This window comes from Zonotrichia leucophrys, chromosome 11 (genome assembly GCF_028769735.1).
Source record: "Zonotrichia leucophrys gambelii isolate GWCS_2022_RI chromosome 11, RI_Zleu_2.0, whole genome shotgun sequence".
NCBI lineage: Eukaryota > Metazoa > Chordata > Aves > Passeriformes > Passerellidae > Zonotrichia > Zonotrichia leucophrys.
This window is the reverse complement of record NC_088181.1, coordinates 7334295-7356602: the sequence shown is the minus strand read 5'-3', so window position 1 is coordinate 7356602 and position 22308 is coordinate 7334295. Positions and strand designations below refer to the sequence as shown.

The 22308-nt window shown below is 47.6% G+C and overlaps 1 protein-coding gene across 2 annotated transcripts; it reads right to left on the bottom strand.

Moving 5' to 3' along the window:
• Positions 1-4384: 4384 nt before the first annotated feature.
• Positions 4385-21711, bottom strand: ZDHHC1 (zinc finger DHHC-type containing 1). 2 transcript variants are annotated; one of them, XM_064723328.1, is made up of 11 exons: positions 21595-21711; positions 20266-20484; positions 18352-18527; positions 17641-17742; positions 16630-16754; positions 16137-16295; positions 13303-13415; positions 8716-8801; positions 8004-8097; positions 6936-7044; positions 4385-6506 (listed from the first exon to the last, which is right to left on the bottom strand). In XM_064723328.1, exons 2-11 carry the CDS (start codon positions 20482-20484, stop codon positions 6229-6231), a joined length of 1461 nt encoding a protein of 486 aa, XP_064579398.1. In that variant the 5' UTR covers positions 21595-21711; the 3' UTR covers positions 4385-6228. The 2 variants fall into 2 exon arrangements, with proteins under 2 accessions (XP_064579398.1, XP_064579399.1); XM_064723329.1 differs by having other exon boundaries at positions 6936-7041.
• Between the last annotated feature and the right edge of the window lie 597 nt (positions 21712-22308).

Below are 22308 nucleotides of genomic sequence, written 5' to 3'. Positions count from 1 at the left end.
GGGGCCGGGCCGCCCCCGCCCGCCTCCCCCGGGCCGGGCACGGCGGGAGCGCCCTCGGGGCGGGGACAGGAGCCCGGGCCGCGCACCCGGACCACCTCTGGACCCTCCACGAGCCCATGAATCTTCTCTGCTCCCCCACGAGACCTGACCAGCACCTGACCCGTCTTTCCTGCACCCCACAAGGTCTCTCCATCACCCCACAAATCCCCAGCGTTGTCCCACAAGGTCCTTTAGCACCCCCCGGGGCCCCACCGTAAACCTACGAGGTCTCTCCATCACCCCCTCAGCACAGGCTGCCCCTGGCACCCCGGCTGTGCTTTACCCTGCAGCTCTTCTCCTGCCCCACACAATCACCATGCCCCCATAGAGGAACGCTGCCCAGGCTGAGCAGACAGTGCCAGCCCCTCTGGTGTGACCGTGGTGAGCACCTGTGGCCTCGTGGGACACCCCTGGAGCAGCCCCATGCCAGCACTGCCCACCCTGGCACCATGGAGCGTGACCACAGCAGGGCTCCCTGTGGGTGCTGAGAGCTGAGGCAGTACCCAAATATTGTGGTTGCCATGGAGCCCCAGCACAAGCCACATCTCTTACTCACTGCCCCACCTCAGCTGTTTGCCCAGAGCCTGCTTTGATCCCCATGCCCTCCTGGCATTGCTCGGGCTGCAGAACATCGTGGGTGATCAGCTGCAGCACCAGCAGGAGCTGTGCAAGCCAGGACACACAGTGTGAGATTTGCTGCTGCCTTGGGGGTCCTGAGGATAAATCAGCAGCTTTGGGGACTGGGAAGCGCCTCAAACATCAGTCTTTGGCACCCTGTGCTCTGTCTGCCCCGCTCCCTGTGCAGAGAAGCTGCAGGTTAAGGACAAACACAGGTGCCCCCATGGCTGAGCTGCCCCAAGGCATCAGTTCTGCTTGTGCACCCAGAGCATTTTGCTGTGGGGCACAGCCCCAGTGACAACCTCCCCCACTTGGCTGAGGGGTACCTGTTCTCTCCTGGGACACTGCTGCCTGTTCTTGACTGGACAAAGCCACGAGCGGCCCACTCACACTGATTCTCTCTTGGGTTGGGGTCTGGAGACCTCCAGAGGTAACCACCAGCCAGCTCTGGGAGTCTGGGATCACTAACTTTACCTCTCACTTCAGATGTGAGTGCCAGGGCTGGTGTCAGAGGCCCCAGGTGTGTCACAGCCCCTGGCCCCTTTGGGTGGGCCCAGCTGGTCACACACACAAAGGACCCCACTTCATTATTCCCCCAACCAACCCTGTGGCCCCTCAAGAGCTGCTCTTTTCCAGCCCAACCAGAGGCAGGGTGGCAAGGACATCCTGGAGGGGACAGTCCAGAGTGGGAAGGGCAAGTGTGGAGGCTCACCTGATGCCAGAGTCCAGGCAGATCCCTCCAAGTGTTTTTCTCTCTCTGGACTGTCCTGGTGGAGCTCAGACATGGCCAGAGAGCCTGGGAGCTGCATGGAGCAGGTGGCACCAGGAGGACTCTCCTGATCACACATTCTCCTCCTCATAGATTGTGAAAGCAGGTTCCAAAGTGCAGAGGTCAGAGCTGACAGTGCCTGACTGTGAAGTGGGAATTTTAACCAGCCTTTCTGCAGGCCAGCAAGGACCCAGGGTGTGATCCCACCTGCAGGAGGTGGGGAGGAGCTGTACTCTTTGTTTTAAGGGCAAGGGAATAACTACTGCCACACAGAGGAGGGTGGTTAGGTCCTGATGAAGGTACAGCCTCCTCCTTAGCTTGCCCTGCAGCTCCCCACCAAAGCAGGTGTCTGGCTCTGCTTCCAGCTGACAGCTCCAGGTAACATCAGCTGGAGCACCCAGCAGGACTTGGCAGCCGTGGGCAGCGTGGGAGCCTGGATGCTCCGAGCCAGCAGCAGGTGGAAAAGAAGCAGGACATGTGGGCAGCTCCTCTGTAGGAGCTTCAGCTGCTGCTGGGGCTGCAGAGCCAAGGAGCCGAGCAATGGCACACGGGGAGAGCCGGCTAAGGAAGGGGGCGCTGAGCCGCGGCTGTTGAGCTGCCCACGGGCTCGGGTTGAGCAGGTCGGATTTCGGTTCCTGAGGGCTGGGGTTTGTTGTGCGTTTGCTGTCACCATGACAGCCCTGTTGGGATGGAGCGTGGTCCTTGGCCGGCTCCCGCTGTTCCTCACGCAGCCCGGAAAAGGAAGCCCGGGAGGAGGCCGTGACTTGGTCCGCAGCCCGCGGCACGGGCAGGAGTTGAGGGAGGCTGCACAGCTCCTGTGATGTGATGGAGGAGCAGGCACACGGCTCAGGGCTCAGCTCGCCGGGGCCTTTCCCTTCTAACCGGGGTCAGGATGTTCCCAGGCTGTGTCCTGCCCCAGAGACACAACGAGCCGAATACCCCAGCGCTCACCCCGGACACAGCATGGCTCACAAGGAGCTGCAGCCCCGAGGTGCGGGCTCGGCCGCTTCCTGCTGAGGCTGTGTCCCTGTCCCCACCTCACACAGAGCTCGGGGTGCTGTGACTGCTCCGGGTGCAGCTCAGAGCTTGCTAGAGGGCACAAGCACAACCTCTGAGCACCCTGTGCGCTCACCCCCATCCTCTGCCCCTCGCTTCCCCCGGGGCTGGGCACCGCAGCCCCCCGGGACTCATCCCGTTCCAGGAATGAGCTCTGGCTCGGCCGTGTCTGGGGTGGGATGAGGTTATGCGGGAGCGCCGCTTCTCCAGCGCGAGTTGCTACAAAACAGAGGGAAGTGTTTCGGAGGTTGTGCAATATGTACACGGTCACCCCAGCAACGGCGTGTCCACAAGGCATTAGCGGGGCTTAGCTGCGGCTGCTGAGCGCGGTGGGGACCGGGCCGTGCCGTGCCGTGCCGTGCCGGGTGTGCCACCGAGCACCAGCTGCGGGCGTGCCATGCACGGCTCCGGGCACAGGAGAGGGGGTAAAGCTCCATCCTCCGGCAGGAATTTCCTTTTGCCCACCCTGCAGCTCAAGGCAGCTCATTGAGATGCTCTCAGGACGTGTCGAAAGCAGTGCAAGAACAGAGTCCTACAAAATCATTTCCCTAAGGAAGGTCCCCTTGACTTCAAAGGGGAAACAAAGAAACTTGAGCCAGGCTTAAAGATTAAAGGAACCACGACGTGAAACCCGTGCCAAGGTGGAGGCTTGGAGCGGGCACTGCGGGGCCTGGCACAGCTGCCAGACAGTGGCCAGGGACCATGACATGATTTCAGAGGATTGTGGAACGCTGTCATCCTGCAAATCATTGCTTCTTCCTAATAGAAAGCCACAGTGTCTTGTGGTGGAAACAGCTGGTCCAGAGCACTGCCTCCAGCTGGTGGGAGAGTTTACGCCCTGGCAAAAACCTTTTATTTATTTATGCTGGAAAAAGGGCTTGAGGATGTCAGACCTCAATGTGTCTGCAGTGATGGGGAGCTGAAACATCAGAACTTCTGCTGTCAGGACCTTAACCTAGCTTTCTTTATGGCCTTGGGCTGCAGCCTGTGGTCATTGCAACCCTCTGGTGCTGAGCCCAGGACTGCCCTGCCCATGCTGGACTCTGCAGCAGCGCCCCAATGTGACCTGTTCCTTTTGCTTACTGCCACAGGTCTGCTATGGACATTCCTCATGCAGAGCAGCAGAAATGCCACTCGCATGTGAACCTGCAGGGTATCAACATTAAAGGCCCAAGAGGACAAAAGCAAGGTTGGGAAGGAGAGTCTAGGAGCCAGAACTGTCTCAGCCTCACCATTTTCACTCTGTGCATCTTTGTGCTCACTGTGCATCTTTGACAGCGCTCTTTGGATGTGATTGTGGCAAAAACATAAACTCCAGCTAATTTCAGTCACCATGTAGCACAGACAATCCTCCTGCTGCTCTTGAGGTTTAGGAGATCAGAGTCCAACCCTGGCAGTGCTGGGAGCCCATCCTGCTGGAGCCTGGCTCTTGGCTCAGCACCCAGCTGCTCCAATGCACGGACACAGCCTTGCATGTTTGGCAGCCTTCAGTTATTCAGCAGAGTGGAGCAAATGCTGCAGCTGAAGGCAGCAGAAGGATGGCCTGGACATCTGATTGCCCAGGAACCCCAGCTCCCCTCAGCCCAAAGAGCACAGCAGCCTTTCTGCAGCACAATGCAGAGCTGGCTGGGCTCCTTCCTCCGGTGCTCCAGCACAAAGACCAGGCTGGGGTACACAGCTCAGGGAGAAGATGGTCTGGTCCCTACCCCTCAGGGAAGACACTCCCATCGAACACCCAAAAGGCTCTGTGGAGAAGGGACTGTGGTCACCCCCACATCAATTACAGTGCTGAGCCCTTCTGGGACTGCAGAGGCTCAGGGAGAAGTGAACCCAAACAGCCTGGGGATCATCAACAGGGCAGAGCCAGGAATTGCTGCAAAAGAAAGGAGGAAACTATTTAGCAAAGAATATAGAAAATTTTATTGTGGCCAGAGCTACCAAAGAGCTCCATACATGATTTTGGGACTGATTCTGCATGGACAGAGTAAGAAAACACACAAGGTCTGCTCAGGGGCACCTGCTGAAGAGGAATTACCAATGCTTTCTGGTGGAGGGGCAGCTGGCCTTGGAAAACCATGAGCCCAGCAGTGCTGCAGGACACAGTTTCCTTGGATGACAGCAGACATGAGGAGAAACAATAGGAAGGGCTTTGTCTAACTGGGAGCCATAGGTGAGCAATGCCCTGGTCTCTGCAGACACCAGTGCCATGTCTGCTGGTCCACACTCACCTGCTTTCCCAAGGGTCACACTGCCAGAGGGCACCGCTGGCCACAGCAGGCAGGGAAGCTGCAAGGAGTGTGACCACAGGCCAGCCCTTCCTGCAAACTGAGACAAAATGACTCCAACAGCTACATGAGACTTGACTTCTTCTGATGTAAATTGGGGTAATTCTTCTGGGGTAAATTGATGAAGAGTCAAAGCTCCTCATCCCAGTTCTTCCAGGAGACAAAAATCAGACAAGAGAAGAGTGGTAAGGCAGCCCTTTAAAACACTCCCAGGTCTTTCTCTCAGGCTAGACTCTCCCATCAAGGCTGTGAGTCCAGCCTGCCTGTCTCATGCTGACTGTGCCCAAAGAGCCTTTGGCCCCAGATCCCTGTCCTGCTCAGTTCCAAGGAATGCTTGCAGACTGAGGGAGAACAGCTTACCTTGGCTCTCACAGCACCATGCTTTGTCCTGTCCTTCCTTAACCTGCAACCACCATAGGCTGGAGAAAGGTCATTTTGAAGGGTGATGAAGACTTCCCTGGCTTCCTTTTCTTTGCTGGTGCACCTGTCTGCTCACAGCACCAGCAGTGTGCTGTGCTGGGGATGTGCCTGGAAATGTGCATCCAGCCATGCCAGTGCTGCTGCTCAGGGCTGTGCCAAATCCTGTCAGACATGGCCATGCTGGTGGCTGCTGTCTGGGCTCTGAGATCAGCTGGCTGCTAGGCAGACAGGGCTTGCTGAAGGCCCAGCCTCAGCACTCAGCCGGGAACATGGAACAGGGCATGCTGCCTGGGGAAGCCAAGAGGGCAGGGAGAGCAGAGGTGCTGTAGGATGGCAGCCCAGACAGCTCTCTGCAGCTCACCCCCAGCACAGGCTGCTGTGGCTCCAGGCACTGGCCATGTGCCCCACTGTCTGCTGTGGGGTCTTTCTGCACTACACACACACCAGGATTGGCTGGGGGCTAATACAGATCTGGCAGCCCAGGAATTGCAAAGGTTTCAGGGCCTTCTGTATCCCAAAACTTCTGATGAGAATGCTGCAGTGTGGGGCACCCCAGGCTGCTGGGAAGGGGGAGCAGGTCAAGCTATGCTGCCTTCCAGAGAAGATGCTGGTGGTGGAGTTGGCTTGAGGGTGCACAGTGGAAAGCGGTATAAGGGATGGGGCAATCCTGAGGTTACTCCCTGGCCACCTGCTGAAGCCCCTGAGCATGATCCAATGACAGGGAGTAGGCAGATGGAAATACAGCTTTCAGGGAGCAGGGAATGGCAGAGGTGCAGCCTTGCTCTTCCCCATACACTCTGCTGGGAACTTACTGCAGTACCAGCATGCAGAGGGCCAAGAGGGGTTGGCCTTCCAGGGAAAGCACTTGAGCTCTCATGAGCAACAAGTCTACCTCAGGTTTGCCACCTTGCTGCCTCCTGCCTTTGGCTGAGCATGAGAAATGTCCCACTGCAGCCTGACAGCACAGTGAGAGTGAGTCCTGCAGGGCTCCACACAGCACTAATGCTGCTCCCAAAGGCCATGGCTTTGGAAGGATGGTCCCTAGGCCGCTGTGGTGCTTGTCCTTATGTCCTTTGAGCATGGATCCTGTGTGCCCACATGCTGCTTGCTGGTGCATTTTCTGTGGTCAGGCTCTGACGTGCTCTCATTGGGCTGGGGCTGAGGGACAAGAGGTTCTCCACTGCTCTTACTTACAAACACAGCAGGAATCTTAGAAAAAAGCTCCAGGTCTCGTTCCGTGTGTCTGTCCTGCTGGCAGCTTCTCCTTTTGACCTTGTGCTCAGAATACAGATTCTTCTTCCTGACTCCTCTGGGATTGTCTGTGGACAAGGGAGAACGTTGAGAGTTGCCTGAGTTATTCTTAGGAGGCCCTTGAAGGACTGGGCTCCCAAGGCAAGTCTGAGCCACAGGAATCTCATCCATGGACTCAGCAGACTGTGAGTGATAGTGAGCTGGGGGTGCTGCTGCCTGGATGAGGCCCATGCTGCTGGGGGACACAGCAGCTCTCAGAGGAAAAGCTGGCACTAAGAGCTGAAGCCTGTGGGAAGGTGAGGTGGCAGCAGCCATGGCTGGGAGCTCTGCAGATGGAAATAAAGGGAGAAGAAACCTTAAGGAGAGAGAGATCCCTCAGCCCCACAAAGACATCAACAAGCCCAGGAACTCTGCTCTGGCTGATGCACTAGTGTTAAAGCAAATCGCACATATATTTATGCAAGATTCAGTAGAGGAGCTGACTGGTGCACTCTCACCTGATGAGGGATCTGGGAAGGAGAGCTGAGGTGTAGCATGTGCTTTAGATCCACTGTCCATTGCACAGGAAGAAACTTTCTGCATTTTCTTTCTTCTTTTCTTCTGCTGCTGTGAAAGCAAGTAGCCCAAGAGAAGGGAAGTCACTTCACCAGCCCAAAGGAAGGAGATATTTTTTTTACTTGTTACCTCTTTTTAATTTTTCCTACTTTGAATAACAAGCACTAGGTATAACCAAAGTCCAAGAATATTTTACCAATAAAGACTGAGATACTACAAAGCAGTAACAGAGAACAGGGATTTAATGAACACACTCCCACTCTATCTGCATACAGTGATTCTCTGTGTGTAGGTACCTTGAAGCTGTTGTCTCATAGAGCTGGGGGTTGTATGAGACACTGGTCACTTGCATTTGTAAAGCCAAACTAGAAGAGGGAACCAAAACTCACAGAGCACAGGATGTCCCAAGAAAGGGACAGTCCTTGTCCCAAATACAGTATAGATGAAAATGAATTTTTCTTACCATCTAAATGGCAAGACTGATTAATAAGGTTGGAGGAAAGAGGAAAGGCACTACCACCTGCCACCTGAGCAAGAGGAGAGAGCATCTGAATGCAGATACCTGAATATCAGGAGCCCAGCCTGAGACTTTGGAGAGCTGTTCCATACACTCCAGCTCCACATCCACACTCACCATGTTTCCCCGGGAAACTGCTTTATTTGAACATTGAGACTGTTGGATTTTGCTCTACAGAAACATGCAGAGCTTCTTACATCAACAAAGCAGCACAGTCAGAGTCACTGAGCTGCACTGGGGCAGCAAGGCACTGGATTACAGCTGTGTTACAGCTGGGAGCTTATGAGGGGACTGGAGGACAGCTCTGATTATGCCTGTGAGCAGGGACAGGAGAACATCACCTGGATTTGGTGACTGCAGGGCACAGCCACACTCACAGAGGGGAGGCAGAGCCTGTGTGAGCAGGGAAGCACAGCCTGCTCTAGAGTGAACATGCCTGAGCACCTGGGTGGGTTGTCAGCAGCAGGTTTGGTGTGTGCCAAATCCTCCTTACCTGAGAAGGGGCCACAGACTGCAGAGATGGGGACTCAGGGGATGAGCTCTGCTTGGGGTCACCTTCTTGGTTATGGACATAGAGCTGTGGAAAGCTAAAAACACAGCAGACACACAAGGTGATTCCCTAAGGCAGGACTGAAGTCTGATGCCCTCTTTGCCTGCACACACAGATCAGGCTGATCACAGCCTCCCCTGCCTTACACAGCATTCCCAGCAAAACTGCAGGGGAACTTCTCCTGCACAATTGTGCAAAATAAAAAGGAAATCCCCAGGGACACAAGTTAACAGGAAAGGACTAATTTAGAGACAAGGATCCTGGTTTCCCATGAGTGCTTGCCTAGGTTATAAATTTGTAACTGTTGTGATGCATTTCTTCACAACCTGAGTTCATGTAATTATAATGAGCTCAATAGAGGAGTTGCAGGAGAAATCAGCCAGCCTTAAAGTAATTTTAATATAGAACAATTAATAGAAAGCAGTTTGCTATAAAATATTTAATTTAAAACAGCCTAAACAGAATATTCTAGGAAAGATATTTTCCCAGGAGAGGGAAGGCAAGTATTCCTGCAGGTATCTACCCTCCTGAAACTCAAAGATTTCACCATGCCTTGCTCAAAACACTGGTGCTCCCTATCCATCACTGACCTTGATAGCAACTTCCCATTCACCACAAAGGATGCTGGGAGAATCTTTTCCTTGACTTTTCTCACCTTTTTCCTGCAGTTACTGTTGAGAATTCTTCTACTCGAATTCCAGGGTCTGTATAGCCAGGATTACCTGACAATAACTCTGCTTCCTGGAAAAAACAAAACAAACAACAACTTCAGACTAATACAGAGGGGAGAAGAGGGATTTTTATTATAGATGTACTCTTTCTCCTTATGCCAAATATCTTTTGTCCTTATTGGTAGCACAGCAGGAAGCTGCAGCTTAAGAAGATGAAAAACCCAAGATTGGCACAATTAGAAGTCTTTGATTAATTTGTTTAGTCCAGTCAGTATTTTATATGTCTCAAAACCAAATCACACTTACAGAGATCAGCTTAGTCATTTCTTGGGAGCACATTCAAAATACCACTTAAAGCTTCCATTAGTTACACAGTCCAATCTGAGGAACTCTGCAGTGAATGCAAAAAATGTCCTTTAAATGCAAAATGGAGGTGAGGAGAATGGAAGCATTAAATATACAGGAAAAACATAAAGTGTTTTCTATTTCTTGTGTGACCCTGTATGGTTAAGACCTGCTGATTTTTAAAAATGAGTGTGATATATTGTTTATTTGCCTCAGGTATGGATGAGCTCAGAGTAATGACAGTTGAACTTGAAAACTGCATATTTTCAGAAAAATTAAAAGAATAAGTCTCCTAAATCCAAGTGCTGCATTACAGGAAAGGACCCCAGTTCTCCCTCAAAAACACCCAGTTAGGATGGTCAGAGTACCAAGGGATGAAGAGTATGAAGCACTGCTATCAAAAAAGGATAAACCATGCTCAGAAAGACCTGGACACGACTTATCAGCTGCTTTTAAACTTGGATAACCATCAGAGAACTTCTTCATAAGTGTTTAACTGTGTAGTGACTATAAAGATATTTTAAAGTAACTTTTAGGTTAAGATAGAAGGATTTAAAACGTGATAGGCATTAGCTGCAAAAATAGCTAAAACAAGATCATGAAGACCTTTTTTTCTGAAGAGCCTGATCAGCAAATTTGAGAAAATGAAGTCAAAGTTGGACACGGCACAAATGAGCTCCTGAGAGATCCAGGGCCTCTGCACTTGAACAAATTCATAAACAATCAACAAAAGAGCAGAGCAGTGAGAAGCCTGGTGATGACACTCCCTGATGTCAGGCATTAAAAATGAAAGCCAGCCGCAAAGAGCTGCGGAAGATCTTTGCAATATTGAATTACAGGGTGCTAAAATGGCACAAAAAAATCAATATTGCTAGAGGTAAAGATGGACAGTGAAGCATGTGGGAAAAGCAGTTTAAACTTCATAGACAAAGCAACAGTCTCTGAACTGGAAAAGAACCCATGGAGCTGCACATTCAGTGACAGCCAAAAAATCATTTCAGATGTTAGGAATAAAAAGACAAATAAAAAGAGAAAAAAAAATCAGCTATTTTGTATGTGGTAACATAAAATCTAAAGGGAATTGGTTTAGAAATCAAAACCATGTCTTTCTGATTTAAAAATGTATCCGAATGCAAGATTAATAATCTGCAGAAATTTACTACATGTATTGCAATTGGAACTTGTAACTCAAGTCACATCATCACTCATCACCAACAAAGTGTGCACAATGTCTCCTCAAAGCTCCTTGGGACATTTACAATCAGATTTACATTCAGGCCTCATGCACCTGAGTCACAAGGGAAGGAGACCAGACACAGTCTGGTGTCACTGTGAGTGTAGAGGCAGGACATGCAGGTCTTTTCAGAGGGAAGCAGCTCATGGCTGAAATGAGCTGCAGCAGGAGACATCCCCCTGCACAGAACAACTGAAAACAATCAGGATTCAATGTCCACAGCACATAAACAGGACTGCAGGACTGGCATTTCAAGGGAGCTTAATAAATGATTCATCTTGAGAATAACGTGGACAATTTCTTTCCAAGCAGGGAATGAAAGAGCCTTTTTAAATCCATTTTGTTCATTTCAGCCTTCTATAAATAATGTAGACCCAAACCAGCCACATAAATGAAAGTAAAGCATTAGAGCTGACTATGAAAACAAATGAGACTCAATCAGTAGAAAATACAATGTTCCCTCAGAGTGTGACACAAGCTACAGCCACAGCACAGAGCCAAGCCTCCCTCTGCTCCCAGGCATTTAGCAGGAGAATCAGAATCCTTCCTGGGTCAGAAGTGCCCTGAAGTGCTGTCTGCCTGGAGGGAAGCAGAATTGAACAGGAAAAAAAGAGTTCTTGTCCCAAGGAAGGTGAGTCTGTTGCAAGTGTTGAGGCTGAGAGTGAAGACTAAGTTTGTGTTTCATCAATATTGGAAGAAAGAAACAATTCTGAAACTGTAAGGGAAGCTGAGTAAAATCTGTGTTTAGAATTTAAAATCAAACCCCACCAACCTGAATCAGTTTCCAAAGCAAGCTCAAAGCTTTAGGAATGTGAGAAGAATCACATCCCAGCTGGCCTCATATGAAAGCCAGCTCCCTGGCATGAAGGCAATTATGCATTAAAGCACAGGGTTTGGTTTAGTTTATATTTCTTTAGACTGCAAATGACTACAGAAAAAATGGTTACTTGCACATCCTGCTTTAGGTATGGTAACAGAAGCAAAGACTCAATGTGCCCAACTGCTCTGCATTTTTTGTGACATCTGAACCACTTAAATGTGCAAAATTAGGACTCTTATTTTGTAGATCCTACAAGTACATAAGAATCCTTTACCCTGAACAAGAATCCTTTAACTTGAACATAGCTGAAGACTTAACCACAGACCAACATGGAGAATTGAAGCCAAAACCAACACCCAAGCCTGAATAAGGCTCAAAAACAAGCATTAAAGGGGAAATGCATGTTTCTTCTTAGTCCCTAAAATGAATGAGCAGTTCAGACAAAAGTGGGAAGAGGATGATTTCCATTTTATGCTTACAACATGTTGGATCAATTACAAAGGGTTGCAGTGTTCAAGCTAAAGAAGGCTGTATTCAACACAGCTTACAAAAGGCAAGTCACTTGGTGTCCTCCTACTCCAATCTGTTTGTTTGTGTTTATCTCTGGTTGCTATGTAAGAAACAAGGAAAATCTAGTGGGTTAACATTTTTCTTAACAATGTTACTGGGCATCATCCAGTCTTGTTCCCCAAGGTCCTAACTGCAGTCCTGAAACATCAAACTCCTTTTCACCCTGCTCCTTCCAGGCTTGCTGCTTCAAATTAACCATATTCACACATATCTAGATAACAACCAGTGCAGACAGGAGAACAACACAGGACAGGAGAATGCCAACATCCTAAAAGTGCACGCACACATAAAGTCCACCCCTGTTCAAATACATTTTCAGTATCAACTAAAATTGAATAACTAGATTATTAGAGCTAATGCTTTATTTTTGTTTTAATCTTCATAGTAAGCAAAGCTCTGTGAAACAAAGTGCCAAATATTTTTGTTGTTATGGAAACCTCTGTTTAAACTGAAAGTTCAACTTTTCCAAAACAGTAAAAAATATATATGAAAAGCTAGGGACTTCATATTATAGAAAAGTGAATGAGCTCACTTTCCCCTTTGCTTTGATAGGGAAGAACTATGGATGAATCTGGAGACATCCCAGTATCTCTACAGAGAATACTTGGATGAAGCTTGTATTTAATTAATTTCTTATTAAATACAAAACTGTTTGTATAGTAGCTAACTTACTTGCATAAAATGAAAAATTATACACGACTGAGAATCACAGAATAATTTAGATTAGGAAGAATTTTTGGAAATTTCTGTTTAAGCCCCTGCTGAAGTCAGTAAAGAATATGTCCAGTCAAAATTTGAGTTAATCCAATAATTTATCAAAATCAATTACACTGAACCTCTCAATTCAGAGCCTGATATACTTGCCTCAGCAGAGCCTTAACAGCATTTAAGAGCTTGTAGAACTCTTTTTACAGAGATATAGATCAACATCATGCTAATCACAAGGACCTATATCATTGTACAGACTAATTTCAAAGAAGAGCAGATATCTGGGTAATTTCTGAAAAATTGGTGTCCTTTTAAGATGGTTAAATTACTGCTGCTCAGTGATTACCCCCAGCTTCCCCAGCCCTAGAGCCTGTCTCATTTGAAGCCATGACACAAGGCCCCAGGATGTGCAGTGCCACCCAAACAGATGGTCCTGTCCTTTTCAGGGAAAGGATTCTTCCCACTCCTCAGTCACCTTCCTTTGTGCTGAGCCAGGCATTTATGTGACTGCTTGGTGAACCAAATGGGAGGGAGCTGGGCCAGCTCAACTGTTTTTTTAATAAAGTTTATTGTTACTCAGATGAGTTCCCCCACCCTGTCCTAATGAACAGCTGTGCTGGCAGAAGAGAGGAGATAGTGCAGGGCCCAAAACAAGTGGTGGAAGAAGAGAGTGGGTGGGATTGATTCCTTTGAAAGCACTGCTTGCTTATACCTAAAGTGTTCATGGAATTACAGGCCTTGCACTCTTTCACATCCTACTCAACTCCATCAAAGTACCAAGTCTTATCTCTGGCAACTGCCTTTAAAATATGGAGCACAAGAAAGTGAAGCAAAGTTTACACAGCAAACAAACAAGGCTGGTTTTGGGAAATGGGCTGGAAGTAGGATGAGTACCTGACTGGGTCTCACTTGGGAGGAACAAGACTCCTGTTTCTTGTCCACCTTGTCTGGCTGCTGCTGGGGACGCTGCTGCAGGATGTACTCATACGTAGTCAGCTTGTGCCACACTGAAAGGGAAGAAAGAGACCTGTCAGCACAGGAAAGGCCCCTCCCTGACTGCACTTACACAAACAGGCTGGATAACTATACCATCAAATAGTAACTATAAACATGAAGAAACTGATAATCCAAGCCAAAAGCAGCTGTGCATTGTACATCGTACCATATCCTTTCTTGTCACCATCACAATGCTTTCTTATAGTCCTGCTATTCTAAAGTGTCCTAGAATGGTACAGCCTTCTATACTGTAGTCATTTGTTCAGTTCATTTCAGGGCAAATCCATTATTCCTGTCTAAGAGGTTTAAGATCTGCACTGTACAAACAGCTCAGTGAGCAATCAGAAGGTATTGCAGAAGGTGGTGCTAAATGGAGAGAAGAAATGGAGCAGGTTAGAGTGCCCTGCAGTGATTGAGACACTTAATGTGCAAACCAGTGAGCATCAAATGCACAGCTTGCCTCGTGCCAAACAGATGTGCCCAGAGTTCCCATGTCCCTGACTTTGTGAGCTCTCCAGGTGCCCATGCAAACACATCTGCTTCCATGAATGACCAACAGCATGCGACATTTCTGAGCAACTTGGTTTCTTCATGAGACCAAAAAGAGTCCAAAAAGCAGATGTTCTTCCCATAATGACCTTAAGTATTTTTAGAGAATAAACCCAGAAAGGGATGCTGAAGGGTTTTAGTGCACAGCCTCATGGTTATTCCTCCTTTTTACAGGAGTTAAAGCAGATGCCTAGGATCAGCTGGACTAAAATCCTCCCTCTGCCTGAAGACATTTACATCATTGATATCTTACCTCTCAATACCATGCCCTGAACACAGGACTACTTCACAGAGAAGTGGGGGAGAATCACTTTATGAATAAATAAAAATCACCTCATTAAGGAATCACAATCACCTTATGCAGAAATAAAAAATCAGGATCCATTTAGCCAAGAAGAGAGAACACAGAGATGAATGTGAGTCTGCAGCCAAGTGATTACTTAACAGGGACAGTGCAGGGTGCTGGCAAGTGCTCCTAGAATGGCACCCTTTGCTTTCTTTGAAAAACAGAATGTTGCTTCATAAGCAAAGGCCTATTAACCAATTGGATCTTGTTGGTTTCTGAATACTTACAGTGTAACTTTTAAAATATTTTAATAAAGCTATTTAGTTGAAATACTGCATTTTTGGCCAGTTAAAACTGCAGCACACAACATGCAAAATATAATCAGTTTGTGAGTAACACTATATGCTTTCCTATATTCCCTACTGTTTTTTCTTTTTATTCTACTTTTATTATAATGTAATAAAACATTAAAAACATTAGCAACAATTCTGTTTTCACATAAGATGGAAGATAAAGATTTAAAATTGGGCCAAAAGTAAAAGTTAATTTGGCTCAAAATTTATTCTGAATGAGGAAAAAGAATCACCTTAAGACAAGAGCAGCAAAATCTCCCCCAAGCCCAGAGCACAACTAGTGGCACACACAGAGGTTTCAGTCTGTCAGATAAAGCAGGTCATCATCTCAGGCAGGGAGCACCCTCTTGTGGAAGCTGCACACAAGGACAGGATAAATACTAGGACTAAACAGAATAATCCTTTTTCATTCAGGAGAAACCTTCCTGGAGCTTTGTTATGCTTTTTGTCTTTAAAAAGTGCTAGATCAACCTTTCAAATCTCCAGGCAGTGCCATTAACCGAGAAAAGCCAACTGTTAATTCTGCCAAGGAAGTGAAATTGCAGCATGCCCAAACTTCAGACAAGTTCAAAGAGGCTGTAGAAGAAAATGATGGTCAGTGTCCTCACTGGGTGCACTGTCCATGCCAGCTGGGAACACTCCCCTATCAAACACTACACTTCAGCAGTGTGACTGTTTTGCTTCTGGAGCCCTGCTGGTTTGTGCTGACCTAGTTTGTGTTGGCAGCTGCAGGTCTGTTAACTGAGAACCTGAAAATCCATCCAAGGATCCTCTGTAACCTCTGTCCTCACTTCTCTTCAATCACATCCCTTCTTTCCTACTTCTGGCACCACCAACCACTGCAAATGTAAGATCTTTCCCTATCATGACTTTCATTAGCAGCCAAAAAGCATTGGCTTAATTGTAGACGATGGCTTAAAAAAGTTTTTGATGTTCATTTCTACATAAACAAACATAAATATCCTTTCTTGCCAGAGCAACAAGCAGTAGATCTAAAGAGAAGCCTTTCTGAAAGCCTCTTTCTCTGAATTCCACAAATCTTCTTGTATCAATATGGCACAATTTCCATGAAGGTACCTTAACCTGGATGGCAGTGCTCCAATCAGAAATTCAGCTCCATGCATCCACATTTCTCTGGGGTAAGGGAAAAATACAAGCTCTTTCACACAACAGAAATACTGGGGAGGACTGTCAGGAGACTCACAAAGGCCATATGTGGAGTTAATCTGAATCTGCCATCGCTGGCATCAAGCTGACATTGACCAGTTCATCCCACTTGGCCTCTCCAGTACCCTACCATGTACTTTCAGTTTCAGGACAACATAGCTTAAACATGGCTGCAGAGGCCCAACACAAGCCCCACATTACACAAGCACTGATAAGCCTACCTGGTACAGGGGGAAATTCAGAAATATTATGTTAAATCCCAATTTTACACAATGGGTGCATATTAGTGACAAGGATGAACACACAGTGAATGCAGGATGAGCAGAAGATAAGCAAAAATGAAATGAGGGTATAGATGACAGGAACAAAACACCTACAGAGATAGATGTGAAAGGTCAAGAGGTGGCCCAGCAGGATCATGGTCACTAGGCTCAGAAGAATGAAAATCCCAGCTGTCACCAAAATGGCAGGTGCCCGAGTCTCAACAGGAGATGCAGGAAGAAACACAAACCAGCGGTCCATGTGGTTCCTCAAAGCTGTAAAACAGAGTTGGAGGTAAGTAGATTGTCCAGGTATGAATTCTCTCTAAATAAACTTTATAGCTGGAAATCCTGCTAACTCAAAAGTAGCTGCAGACCCATTGTGCACTGGAGGTCTAAGAAATCCAGTGTCTGCAAGGCTTTTAGGAAGAGCAATTAGCTCTGTAAGGAAAGACATTCCATCCAGCTGAGCAGAGATACTCCAACAGAAATATAAAATGGAAGCAGTAAGGAATGGAATTCCTCCTCAGTGGAAGAGCTGACAGAATCCAAACCCTCATCAAGACATGCTGGCAGATCCCCAGGATGCTGATGTGGAGCACTGCAGTACCATCGAAGTGCTGGTCAGAGCGAAGCACCGCGGGGTCCACGAAGAACTCCACAAAGACGTAGAAAGCGACGAGCAGCAGAAGCCCCAGGCCCAGAATGGCAGACAGCACACTGTTCAAAAAGAGCCTGCCAGGAAAGGGAGAGCTCTCAGTGCCTTCAATAACATCACACACACAAATCAATATCCCAGCCTCTAATAAACAAAGAGATAGAGACAGCTATCTCCAATTACTGTCAGGCTTTCTTATACTTCTGATAGATACTGGTGAACAGCTTTACTTATTATTTGTTACTCTGAGGGACTAAACTGTGACCCTTTAGTGCAACCATGGTTACAAAACAGTAGAGTATATCTAGGACAGACAAAGAGGTCCCTTGCACAAAATCTGAAGTGTAGTATGTGTCAAAGGCAAATCCCTTCCCAATCTGCTTCACCAGCCGTCAGTGTAACATGGCACCCAGCAACAACACCACTTTGCTTTCCACGGGGTTTAAGTGCAGGAAAGTAAATTGAGAAGCATCAGTGGCAGTCTCCTTATTCTTATCTCAAACCTGGCATGGATTAGAGGTCCCTATATGCTGCTGTGACTCCTGCCAACTGGCAAGTCTTGTAGGGAAAGCACATGATCTGGATGCAGGTTGTTTCAAATTGGAACAGCACCATCATGGTTCCATTCCTACTTCAGCTTTCAGAAGCACTAAGGACACTCAATTAACATCCTGTAAGCATTTCCTAATACCAAATAGTAACTCTATGCTCTCTGTTTTTACTTACAGATGTTCAGCTACAACATTCTAAGTTTAGGAATTTTATCCCTGGTTATTTGAATGATTATGCTTGTATTTTCCATCTAGTTTTCTCATGACAGATTCTATTCAGCCAGGGGATAAAAGAAAAGTGGTTCTGCAAGTCTAAGTACAGACTGGACTGAGATACAGGAGAACCCCAGAAAGAGATGGAGCCACATTATTGATGCAGAGTTGTGCTTCTGCCACAATGCCAAGCTCTTACCAGTAATTCCTCTCTCCCACACAGTTGTTGAGCCATTTGCAGTGATGATCAAAGCCACACACACACTTGTTGCAAGTTCCACAGTGCTTTGACTTGGCACTCCTGCCAAGGAAAGGGTGGCATTAGCATGGCAGCACCAGAGCTCATTACTACGACTTTTCAGTGACTCAAACACAGGGGGATACAGCAGCAGAGATCCTGATAACAGTGAGTAAACCTTCTGCATCAGGAGTACTTCATCTCCCTAACTTATCTGTCACTGCTGCACCACAATCCCGAAATTCGCTTTTCAATGCACTGCATGATTTTTAATTTGGAGATTGTTGAATTCTTATTTGAATCCCTTGAGCAATTCTACAGAGCTTGGTGTTAATGCCTGCCCTCCAAGCATTTCCTGCAACTGGCCAGCATCCAGCCAGAGACAAGCACACACACTACTTACACACTGATAGGTGAAACACCAACACTCAAGGAACATGGCGCACTACAGCCTTCTCCACACAACATGAGCAATGAAATAAAACACAGAACCCTGTGTGCACATTTGACAGAGGCCCCTACCCAACTACCTGAATCCTGCCACAGCATGAAGCTTAACTTGCACTGTAGCAGTTCAGGGGCTCAATTTCAAATCTTATAGTCTGACATTAAGGACTAATGGTGAAATGCAATGGGGAAGAAGACAGGGCAGGAGAAAGAAGAGCTACTTACACATCCACATCACAGACATGGCAGTGATGGTTCTCAATGACATGTGCATGCTGCTTACGGTTGAAGGTGGCCAGAGGCCCCAGATAGTTTTTTTCTCGCACGTTTGCATCCGCAGGATCAATTGAAACTGCAGTAAGATGAACAACTAAATGGTAGATAAAACACACTCCTGGACACTGAAGTACACAGTTAAGGATTTAACATGTCTTTTAATCCTTAATACACAAACCCCACACAGATGAAAAATTTGCAGTGTAGAATTAGAAACTGCTATATAACTGATTGCAGCACATTAATCTGAGCTCCATTGATAGAGACATTTGCCTTGTAATAAATATCCCTGGAAAAAGACAACTAAATCTACAGGAACATCCTTCCTCATTATGAACTACTCTGCCTTGCAGAAGTGCCTTTCCTAGCACAGAATATCTTCCAAAGTTACCTGTACTTACCAGAACCTGAGCCCAAGTACAGGCTGCTGACATAGGTCCAAGTTTCTCAGTCCATACAGACTCCTTGGAAAGGCTGTGCACATGCCCTATCACTGCACCAGACTTTCAAGAAAAAAAAGGTCACATCAAGGAAGTAGTATTGATTTCCTTGCTTTCCTTTTCCTTAGAATCCCAGGGAAGAGGAGCACACCTTTAAAGCAGGCTCCTACAAAGGAGCCAGGGTTTGTTCATTGTTTCTATACACCCAGATGTGCACATCATTGATCATACTAAGACCTACAGAAAATAGATCAGTGTAGTAAGTTAAAAAAGGAGGCCTCTGAGAGGTCCAGCTCAGTCGAGATCTGATGGCTGGTGAAGCAGATTGGGAAGGGATTTGCCTTTGACACAAAAGAGATGTTAGTGCTTTATTAACTGGAAGTAAAACTTGAGGAAATATTAATCTGTTGAATTAAGAGTAACTTAAGATTGCATTAACATATTTGGTAGGCAAATTCACAAGGTTTGAACTGTGATAATATCAAGGACTTGAGCAAGCTAAGTAGATGTAAGACCACTGAGCTAATTATATTAATGTCTAAATCATGCAGGTGTAAAAACTATAACAATAATAAGCAAAATCATCCCAAACATATCCAAGACTTAGAGGCATCTGTGTCAGATGTACAAATGGTGTAAGTGCACACTCCACCCCTTCAGAACAAGGTCTGGTTCTGAGGAATTTCCTTTCCTGGGCACAGGTGATAGCACAGTGGCACTGGGAGTACTGGGAGCACTGGGATCACTCCCCAGCTGCTGCAGGCTGAACAAGCCAAGGGTCCTCAGCTGCTTCTCCTCTAGACCCTTCACTGTCTTTATTAGCTGTGTACTAAACTGCTGCTCCTGACTGTCCCATAAGAGACCTCTCCTCTGAGGTTCACACCACACCACCTTGTGTGCCACTCCCAGCTTTCCTCCTGAACACAGGAGAGTGCCCAGGGAGGAGATCCACTGTGAGCCACCACAAGCAACCCCTGATCCAACCATGAGCATGCCAAGCTGCCTTGCATGACTCACCCAGCCAGCACAGAGAGGTGGGGCTGCCTTTTACAACAAGGATGTTTCAGGAGGGGCTTTATTGTATTACTTCCCTCAAACCCTGCAGCATAGCTGTAGAAGAATAATATAAAGCAAAGGAAACGCACAGGCAGAAGCAAGCAGGCAGCAGAAGAGCATTGGAGGCAAAGGCAGTAACCTTAATGGAGAGTGATGAAGCAGAACATCAGTGACCTAAAGTGAGGATCTCAAAGCACTTGTTTTTTTATAATCAGGAGATATCCAAGATGATGGTGACAGTTCAGAGAAACATTCTGGCTCAGGTGCTTCTCTCCTATGCTGTCTGTGCTACCCAACAAGTGTTGTGCGCTACCAAAGCCCCAGGGACAGTTTGTACCAGCCCTGCTCCCTCTCCATCCAAGGATACGATGTAACCCGCGGGCAGCCAGTGGCGGGGCAGGAGGGGAACCAGGATCCCAAAGCCAACCAGAGCAAAGAACAGGAACAGCAGCCAGGCAGTGACCTGGAACAGGTGCAGGGGCCAGCTCCAGCCATTTCTCCGAGCGCGTTGGACCTTCACCTCAGGGACAGCTTCGCCCAAATCCTCTGGAGCGATCTTATTGTGGGGTTTATTGCAGATATTCATCTACAGAAATCAAAAATGGAAAACGAAAGGATGTGAAACAAAAGTGCTGTGACTGAGCTCAGGTGATGGAGAGATGCTCCAAGGCAGACAAAATGTTGACACATGTGAAGAGAAACAGCTCTGAGCTCAGAAGCAATTTCTCCTTTTCTCAGTTTCTCATGGATTATTAGGCGCTGCTTTTCACTTGCCACAGGGCCAGGAGAGCTTCTAACAACAGAGAGCTGGGTGGCTCTGCTTCACAGAAAACTTGAGCTAGCAGGGAGAGCAAACCAGGCAGCAGATCAAGGGCAGCATCACAAAACCAGCACAAAGGAGCTCTGCTGGACCTGAGCTGACTCAAGGTACCTCTGCACCACTCCCACCCCTCCTTAGTAACTAAAGAGGATTGAAATTAACATCTAACACGACAAACAACTTCAATTAGTCTGATTAACGTGCACAGGAGAGCGATGAAAGAAAAGGAGGAGGTCTCTGGCTCACTTGTGGTATTTTTGATAATGGTTCCAGTGCCAGAACAATTCCACAGGGCTGGAAGAGAGCAAGCACAGCAACTGCTGAAACAGTGAGCAGGACAATTCCCACCTTGGTATGCCAACAGCCCTTCAGTCCCTGGTGAAGGGCTGGAAATGTCTTTTTGGGTCAACTGGTAGAGGATTGGGTAAGAATAGTAGAGAATATAATTTATGTTCATCAGCATGGCCTTATCAATACATAGGCTGGAATAAAAAATTCCGAACTTCACCCTTTGAAGTAATTAGCAGTATCCGCCTGCCTTCACCATTTAAGTTGCTACATGGCAACTGGCTCATCTCTGACGAGAAATCATTACCAGTCATGTCATCCTTTTCTCATTAGGCTGCTGAAAACTTGCTCGTGCATCACTTTGAGCTACCTGTTACAAAACCCACAGTGGGTATGCCTGGCGTGCCCTTATACCCAGCTCCAGAAAACACTGAATATAAAAACCAGCATGAAATCACGATCAGGGTAGATAGAGAGAAAAGTACCGGGAGGTAAGGGAGCCAGGGCTGGGTCAGCGGCTTCCCGGGCAGCCGCTTTGGTGAGAGCCGCGAAGACCCCTCCCGCACTCCGCCAACTCCCACCCCTCACCTTCTTCCCGCAGAAGCGGTGGAGAGCGGCCCCGGCCCCGCCTCATGCCCGGGCAGGGCGCGGGGCCCCCGGCCGAGGCCTCCACGGCAGCTCCCGGCGCCTCCGCGGGCCGCTGCGCCCGTCACCATGGCAACGGCTACGGCGGCGCGCAGGGAGCAAAACGCGCCGGGCGCGATCGTTCCTACGTGAGATTTTGTCCTGCATCAGCCTCGGGATGAGGTCGTGTCACACCCAGGGAAACTCTGTCTGCGACACTCTCCAGCCTTCCAAACAGCGACATTCCATACAGATGGGGCTGGAGATGCCCAGTGAGCCAGCGGTGGAGGCTGGTTGGCAGCTAAAGCCATCCCACTCCTGGAAAATTCCATTCCCTGTCGTATCGACCAGTCTTTATGGTATTTTTGTTAATATATATAATATATATATATATTCAGATTTATGCTGTGATGTAATGAGGTTGCAGAATTTTACTGGGGAGTTTGGAATTTTACTGGAGGCTTTGCAGTGGTTTGTGCTTAAGTAAAACAGAGTAAAGGACACGGAACTAAGGATTGCTTTATCAGTGAAGGATACAGGATACCCCTGGGCAACCAAGATAACACAGAATTTGATGGATTTGAAACCCTCCTAGCATCATCTGGCATCAGTGATTCCAGCAAGATGGATTTCAGAGATTCCGTTATCATGTTATCATGGATTATCCTGAGTTAGAAG

Bases quoted from the DNA above. Each gene is read 5' to 3' on its own strand.
- ZDHHC1 (XM_064723328.1), bottom strand. From the start codon at position 20,484: ATGAATATCTGCAATAAACCCCACAATAAGATCGCTCCAGAGGATTTG. The intron at 8,802-13,302 runs GTACTCATCCTA...TGTTTTTTCCAG, and splicing joins CCCAAGTGAGACCCAGTCAG to GAAGCAGAGTTATTGTCAGG. The intron at 7,045-8,003 runs GTAAGGAGGATT...TTGCTTTCACAG, and splicing joins AGTCTGTGGCCCCTTCTCAG to CAGCAGAAGAAAAGAAGAAA.